The sequence below is a fragment of the Lynx rufus genome, unplaced genomic scaffold (assembly GCF_022079265.1).
Source record: "Lynx rufus isolate CCGP_SWC_20201006 ecotype Redwood Valley unplaced genomic scaffold, mLynRuf1.p SCAF_13, whole genome shotgun sequence".
NCBI lineage: Eukaryota > Metazoa > Chordata > Mammalia > Carnivora > Felidae > Lynx > Lynx rufus.
In genome coordinates, this window is record NW_025814827.1 from 45,439,667 (window position 1) to 45,447,746 (window position 8,080).

Consider the following 8,080-nt stretch of genomic DNA (forward strand, 5'->3'; position numbering starts at 1 on the left):
TGGGAGGATGTCTTTGGGCACAGGATGGAGCCCAGACCTAGTGGTTACACTGTGGAGCTCGCTCCCTGTCCCCTGACTCTTGCCAAGGAAGTGAACACAAAGCAGCAGGGAGGAGATGGGGGTGGGGACAGCCCTCTGAGCTCTCCTCGATGGCTGGCATGAGGTGCCTCTGAGCCTTCTGGACAGCCCTGCCTTCCTCACTCAGTCCTCCCAATCGGTTCGCCAGGGCCTTATACCACCTTTCCGTACAAGCCAGCCTCCTGCCAGGGTGCTCAGAGGCCACTCAGAGGGCAGGGTTGGGTGTGGCAAGCAGTGGGACATGGTCACAGCGGTTAGGGGGTGGCTGCCGCAGCAGGGAAGGCCGGCGGCACAGCTCCCCGTCCCGCAGCACTTCGGGCAGGAGTTTGCGCTTGGTCTCCGGCAGAAGCATGATGCTGAGGATGCAGAGGAGGGCACAGGCCGCCAGCACCACATGCTGCAGGAAGGCTCCGTGGCCCATGTGGAGGCGCTGGGCTGGGCCACTCAGCCCTCCAAGAGCTCCCAGTGCCATGATCAGGCCCAGGCCTCGGCCCCTGGGAGAGATGGAGGAGGCACTCAGCCTCTAACCATGGGCCTCACCCCAACCCTTCTCCAGCACTTTCCCCTCCCTCCCTCAGGCCCTTCCTCAGCCCCAGCAACACTGCGCTCACCGGACAGTGGTAGGGATGACTTCAGCAGCGAGGAGGGTGCTGAGGATGCCAGCAGCTTGGGAGGAGAAGAGGCCAAGGACAGAGAAAGTGGTGATGGCAGCCTCATTCAGATCTGGAGGGCCAAGAGGGAGGATGTGAATGGAAGTGAGGAGATCATGCGTGGCCTAGTCCCTGGCTTCATCCCCTTGGTTCTCTGATCCCATGGCTCTAGCAAGGTGGGCTCTCTGGGCATCCACTAATCGACTAGGGAGAACAGACAGGGTTGTGTGGTCTGGTGGGGAGGATTGTGGAAGATCTGGGCAGGGTCTGGTCTGGACTTGGGAGGTAGTGGCTGAGCCTGCCTGAGGCACCTCTGCTGGGGTTCCTTTGCTCAGCCCACACTGTGGGTAAGGGAAGATGCTCACAATCCCACAGGCCCAGCAGGACCAGGGACGCAATGCCAGTGAGGGTCATTGAGAGTAGCAGGATGCCCCGGCGGCCAAATCGGTCCACGGTAACCCCCAGGAAGACGCAAGCCAGGGCTGCTGTGCCACTGGCCAGCAGAGAGCACAGGTAGAAGTCCGATGGGCTCCCTCCTCCTCCCACAGGCTGGTAGCAGTGGCGAATGGCATGGGCAATAAAGCTGTGAGAAGGGGGACAAAGCAAACAGCAGTGTCTGAATCCCCATCCACAGCCTTCCACCACCCTGGCTGCCCTTGGCAGGGGTCCTCAGGCCTTCCCCACCCAGCCAGCCCCCATTCCAGCTACTGGCCTGGCCCTTGGCTCAGACACCCAGGCTCACTTGGTGAAGCCCAGGATAAGCAGATTTTTCCAGATGTTGCGGTAGTTGAGGAGGGAGGCGAAGGAAAAGGAGGATGTTGCAGGGAGAGGGCAGGTGTTCTCCAGGTCTTTGGGAAAGAGAGAGGAGCTGTCTGTTAGAAGAAACAGCTGAACCCAGGGTCCTCCACATGGGTGGTGGGGACCCTGAGAGGTGGCACAGCTGTAACCATGGAGAGGGCACTGTCATGTGTACATGTGAAGCATCACCTGTAGGGACCCCTGTCTCTTACCCTGCAGGGCCTCCTGGGCCTCCTCTCCCAGCATCTGCCCATGGGGCCGGTTCCGCTCAGCCAGGATCCTCAGCACGGATTGCGCCTCCTCAATCTGTCGCTTCACTATTAGCCACCTCGCAGACTCCAGAAACAAACCAGGCCAGCTAGGGGTGGGGGTGGGGGTGCACTCTGAGGTCTCCTGATCCAGGGGTGGGAAACTCCCACCTCTGAAGGGCTAGGGCTGGGGCAGGCCTGGACAAAGGGCAGTGGAGAAGAGGAAAGGTCTCTAGGCTAGAGCCAGGCTGGAGATAGAGGTGGAAATGGCCAGACAACAGGTGGAGGATGATACTAACCCATAAAACAGGAAGAGGATGCAGGGAGCGGTGATCATTCGCTGAAGAAATCGCCAGTCCTTAGAGACAAGGGCCAGGCCCAGGAACAGGAAGTGCCCCCCCACCCCCACCAACTCCCCTGCCAGGGCCACCCGAAGCCTCTGGGTTGGGTCGCACAGTTCCAGGCCTAGAGATACAGCAGGGACAGGGAGGAGACGCCAGGGAGGAAGGAGGCATGGGAGAGAGGAGAAGAAAGGGAGGGAGGACAGAGAGCAAAGTCAGACCCAGAGTGGAGGCTGTAGTCATCACCTCCCACAGACTAACCTCTGAGTGGCAAAGAGTGGAGAGACTGTTCAGTCCTCTCTCCTCTCCTCAAACTTGGGAGGGCTCAAGGGTCAGAGTCCCTGGTGGGTTCAGCATTCCCAGTTTACAGGGCCTTTCACATCAGGCCTCTTATTTGACCTTCATATCAACCCTTGTTCAAGGACATACAGCTAGTCAGGATTTCATTTTTAAATAAAGCTCCATTCCCTGACAGCAGTAAGTCAAGGGCAAGGAAGGCCTTAAAGATTGGAGGGCTGGCGGGGAGGGGTGTGGAGAAAAGCAAAGTCCCTGGATCCTTCAAAGGCTGGGGCAGAAAGGCAGCTGAGATCCTGGACAGCTGAAATTGGGGACTGAAAAGGGACTGAGGGGATCCTAGGGGGCAGTGGGAACAGCCTGGGAATGCAGACAGGCAGGCATGAGCCCCAAGGGAAGGACATCTGGGAAGTTGCCACTCACGCATTAGGTAGACACCAAGGTCAACTCCGGCAAGCAGAAAGCCCAGGAGGAATCGGAGGGCCATGACACCTGTGGAGGAGCCTGCGGCAGCCCCTCCCACTCCGCAGGGGCCCACCAACCCCAAGGTCAGCAGCACAATCCCTCGACGGCCAAACCTGGAAAGTGGGGAGGGCCTCTGGTCACCCAGACTCCCTGGGAGAGGAGTTGCTGGGTGGGGCCCAGCTGCCCCCTTCAAACTTGGAGGTATGAGGACTGGGGTAAAAAGTTGGACTGAGGCTAGAGAAGATGGGAAGGGAAGGGGACCATGGATAAGTGATGTCTGGCCACTGGCCACTGGGATGTAGTTATGGTTCTGCAGGGGTGGGACCATGGACTCTTGTGGATGGGGCTATTGGTCAGAGATGAGAGCATGGAAGTGAGACCAACCATTAGAGGGGACAGGATATTGTTTAGGAGACTTAGAACCATTGATTTCTGGGGATAGATTGGTTAGTGGGGATAGAGCTTGTCTTGCTCATACTGGTCAGGTCAGTGGGGATAAAGCTTGTGCTCATACTTGTCAGAGGAGATGAAATCACTGATATACGGGGTTGGGACTATAGATCCCTGAAGGTGGGGCCATTGGCTACTTATGCATGGGGATAGTATTAGTGAAATGTAGCTATTGATCTTAGGGGACTGATTGATTTGGGGGGGATATGGCCATTGTTCTATGGGCTGTTTCATGGGTCAACCCATAATGATGGTCAGTGGGGATAGGGTCCTTTGCCAGAAGATCCACTGATCCATGGGAATGGAACTATTTATTAATACATGGGGTAAAAGTATTGATCAATGGGGATGATCATTAACCTTTGAAGATTGGACAAATGATCTTTGGGGATGGGGTGGGAACATTAGTCCTTGGGTGGATGGGGCTGTTGGTCAGTGGGGATGAACCTATGGGGATATGAATTCATGGGGATAATCCATAAGCAGGGGGGGTCACAGACCAGAGAAGCTGAGACTATTGGTCAGTGGTGATGGTCACTGAGTATGAGTCAGTGGAGGACAGGACTACTGATCCTTGACAGGCTGGGCTATTGATCTTTGGGGATAAGACCACTGATCTATGGGGATGAAGATAGGGGTCACTGATCATTGGGAAGGGGGACTGATCTCTGAGAGTGAAACTACTGACCCACACAATGGGGCCATTTTTCCATGGGGGTGAGCTTATTGGTTAATGAGGCTAAGGGTACCGAATTTAGGAGACTGAATTATTGGAATTTGGGGATGAGGGTATTATTCCATAGGAATGATGCTATTGGTCTATGGGAATGAGGCCACTGATGCATGAGAATGGGCTGTTGACCTGTGGGTATGTGACTATTAGGCAGTGAGGATAGGTATTGATTCTAGGGATTATTGACTGTTGGGTTGTCTTTGATCTGTGGAAGTTGAGCTATTAACCCATTTGGATGGGACTGTATATGGGTGGAGATGAGTCTAATAATCTATGAGGATGATCAGTGGAGATGCAATACTTGGTCAGTGGTGATGGTGTCAAGAATTAGAGGAATTGGGAGTTTTGATCCCTGGGAAAAGCTATTGGTTGGTGGGGATAGGCTGTTGACTTTTGAGATAAGGTCCTTGATTCATGCAAATTGGGCTTTTGATCTGAGAGGATCTAAGAGCACTGAAGACCCATGAGGATGGGACTATTAATCTCTGGGGGAGGGGGTGCTATTGTGGTCATTGATCTATGGGGTTTGGACAACTGACCCATAAGGGTGGAGTCATTTGTTTGTAGAATTGAACTATACAGGTCAGTGGGATTGTGGCTGTTGATACTTAGGAATTAATGTAATGATCTATAGGAATAAGGCCCTCGAGATGGAATCCATCATGTGGACGGGGCTATTAGTGGGGATGGGTCTGTGAAGATGGAGAGGGAGGTGGTTAGTGATGACAGGCACAATAGAGGAGGAGCTAGGACTTTTGATCTGTGGAGATAGTTTTTGATCAGTGGGGATGGGGCTATTGTCTTTGGAGATTAGCCACTGATCCAAGGATATGGGGATGGGGAATATGTGGTAGTGTCCCCTTGTGCAGAAGAGGTATGGAAGGAGTATTTCTTGATGGGGAGTGAAGTTGAGACAGGGATGGGCTGCATATCATTGAACAGAAGTCCAGAAGACTGTAGAGTCCAGCGGATCCTCTTCGACCTCTTGGAAAGGCCACTTGCCTGGGCTAGCCAACCTAGCACCCCCTCCTCTCTACTTGCCCCATCCCCACGGCAGCCCTCACCTGTCCGCCGGGTAGCCCAGGAACAGGTAGCCAGAGGCAAAGCCCAAGATGAAGAGAATCTGCTCCAGGATCACCTGCCAGCCCAGGTCACACACTAGATCCCACTGGGGATGTGAGAGGGATACAGGGGGCTTGAGGCCCTTTGCTCCTCGCTCTCGGCCCGCCCCCAGACCCGCGGCCCAGCAGGCTGCCTCACCTGGCCAATGGCGTTGGTGGTGAGCACCGGCAGACCGTTATAGTCCCAGTCCTTGAGACAATGGTTGAAGTCCGGCGGGGCAAAGCCGCTGCACGAGGGGTCCGTACTGGTGGCGACGCGGCTGGCGGCGCTGGCTGCTAAGGCCGCGCTGGCGACGCTGACGCCGCTGGCGTTGGGGGGCTGCTCCCAGCCGGAGGCGTTGGGGGCGAAGCCTCCGTAGTGGCAGTGCAGTGGGGGTGCCAGGGTGAAGATGGGGTCCGAGGCCATGCCCAGCGCCACGAAGAGCACGGGCAGGCAGCAGAGGCCGAGCTGCAGCTGCTGGCCGCCGCCCAGCGCCCCCACCTGGGCGAGCAGCGCTTCAAAGCTGAGGGGGCCGGGGGGCACGGCCAGCGACAGGCTGCTGCCCATTCCGTCGCCGCCCGCGTCGCCCTCCCCCTCCCGCTCCCTTTCGCGCTCCCGCTCACCCTGCAGCTGCTCCGTGGGCACCGCATCTCCGAGGGTCCCGACCTGCTGGGGGGTGGGGGGAGAAGGGTGAAGCGGAGAAAGCCGCAGAGCAAGGGAGGAGAGCCGGCGCGAGGAAGGCGGTCAGGGGCCGGGAGTGCGCGGGAGGAAAATGCCAGGCTTTCAGCGCGGGTGCGGGGGGATGATGGCGTAGCCCCGGGGGCGCGGGCACTTACTCCGTTGGGGCTGGGAGTGATCTCTACAGTGCTGTCGATTTTGCTGCCGCCCCCGCCATTGGGCTCGGGGGTCCCGGTGGCCACCCGGGGAGCCAGCTTGCCGACCGCGGAGGCCCTGTCGGCCCGCACCAAAAGGATGCGCTGTCCTTTGGCCCAGTGGGAGCACCGATGCCCGGATACAGAGGCTGGAGAGACCCCGCTCTGCAGGTCTGCAGCCGCGGGCGCCTCCTTCGTCTCTGCGATCTCTGCGCTGCTTTCCCCTCCCCTTCCTCCAGACTCTCCTCCCCTTCCCACGTCAGCAGAACCTTCGGTCCAGACTCTTCGTCAGAGAGAGGAAGGGGGGCCAGGGCCCAGGGGCTCTGTCTCCGTTCTCTGGGTCTGCGGGCCATTGCGGTAAAAGGAAAGAAAGCTGAAGGATAGTAGCTAGTCCAGGCAGTTGCCAGAGATACCTCATTTGCTTCCAATTCTTCCTCCTCATTCATTCATCCAACCATCCATCCATCTTTCCATGCATCCACTCATTCATCGGTAAAATTTATTAAGCATCTATTATGTGCCTGGCCTTGTGCTAGGCTTTGGGAGATAACAGGATGGACAAGACCCACCTTGGAGTAGCTTACTGGGGAGACAGCCATTTATACTGGCGACTACAGTACAGGGGATGAACATGGAGGGCTGGGCTGGGCTCTGTACTCAGCCCTGGCTGCAGTCCTCTACAAGACCACATCTCTGGGTTTCAGCACCCCCACCCTGGCGGAGTCTTCCTCATCCTCAGCATCATTTGGCACTGTTGACCACCCCTTCCTCTAAACACTTTCTTTTTTGGCTGCTAAGTCTCACACTCTCCTGGTTTTCTTTCTCTTGCTCCTTTTTTCTCCATGGCAGGCTCCTCCTCCACCTCTTCACCATCATTCAGTGTCTTCAAACCTGAGGCTTGGTCCTGGGCCCTCCTCTCATTTCATTGTTCTTTCCACCTTGGGATCTCACCCATGCTCACAGCCTCAGCCTCATTCACCCCCAATGTAAACAACACAAACCTAATCCCTGGATTTACACCTCTAGCTCACACCTCTCTTCTGAGCCCCAGACCTATGTAGCCACCTCTTATTCATCTTCTTAACCTTGGGTGACTCACAAGGACCTCAAACTCAATACATCCAAGACCAAACTCACGCTCTTCCCCTGTAACGTCTTCTAGTGCTTCTTTGCCTTGTGAATGGTACCCTCACAATTCAACTGTGACCATATGTTCAAGGTGACAGCCCTTACAAGGACTCCTCCTCACCCCCATATCAAATCGTTTACAAAACCCTGTCCATTTTCCTTCCTGCATAGTTCTCAGATACTCTGCTTTTCTACCATTAGTCAAGCTACCTGTTGCACAGACTACTTGGGCCTCCTAACTGGTGTTCTGCATCCACTGTTTCTGCCCTGTTCCCTTATCTGTATTTATAGTGCAGATGGAGTGTTTGTTTTTTTTTTCATAATGCAGATCTTTTCATGTCCCTTTCCTGCTTAACAGCCTTCAGTGGCTTCTCCTCACCGACAAGGTATAAATAAATGCTAATGTTCCAGGAGCCTCATACATGCTCCTGTAGGCCTGGTCCCATGCTCCCTGGTGCTCCACCTCGCTTCTTTCCCCAAACTGCACTCATCACACTGGACTTCTTTCAGTTTTTTTTTCAATGTCACAGGGCCCTTGGACAAGTTAATCTTTATGGCTTGAAGGCTTGTCCTCTCCTAGTCAGTTCTCCTCATCCTTCAGCATATTTGCACATTTGTCTCAGAGAAGCCTTCCTTAACCCCTAGAATTACTACTCAAAAGTGTGACTTACAGACTAGAGCTCCCAGGTCATCCAGGAGCTTATCAGAAATGCAGAATCCAAGCCTTTGAATAATAATCTCCATTTTAGCCAGATCCCCATGAATAGGTACATTCAAGTTAGAGGTACACTTCTCTAAGAGATTTGATACCTAACAGGTACTTGATTCTTCATCTAAAGCAAGGGCTATAGAGGAGTGTCCTGTTAGTCTCAGCCAGGAAATCCATTGCTTCTTCTCTCCACTGGACCGCACTTCCAATTTG

At 55.0% G+C, this 8,080-nt stretch overlaps 1 protein-coding gene across 1 annotated transcript; it reads right to left on the bottom strand.

The window, feature by feature from the left end:
• On the bottom strand, positions 1–6,985 carry SLC22A17 (solute carrier family 22 member 17). The gene is made up of 11 exons (XM_047074686.1): positions 6,982–6,985; positions 5,995–6,140; positions 5,318–5,827; positions 5,122–5,225; positions 2,833–2,987; positions 2,074–2,239; positions 1,739–1,884; positions 1,471–1,576; positions 1,094–1,311; positions 690–801; positions 1–572 (listed from the first exon to the last, which is right to left on the bottom strand). Exons 1-11 carry the CDS (start codon positions 6,983–6,985, stop codon positions 284–286), a joined length of 1,956 nt encoding a protein of 651 aa, XP_046930642.1. The 3' UTR covers positions 1–283.
• Positions 6,986–8,080: the final 1,095 nt, after the last annotated feature.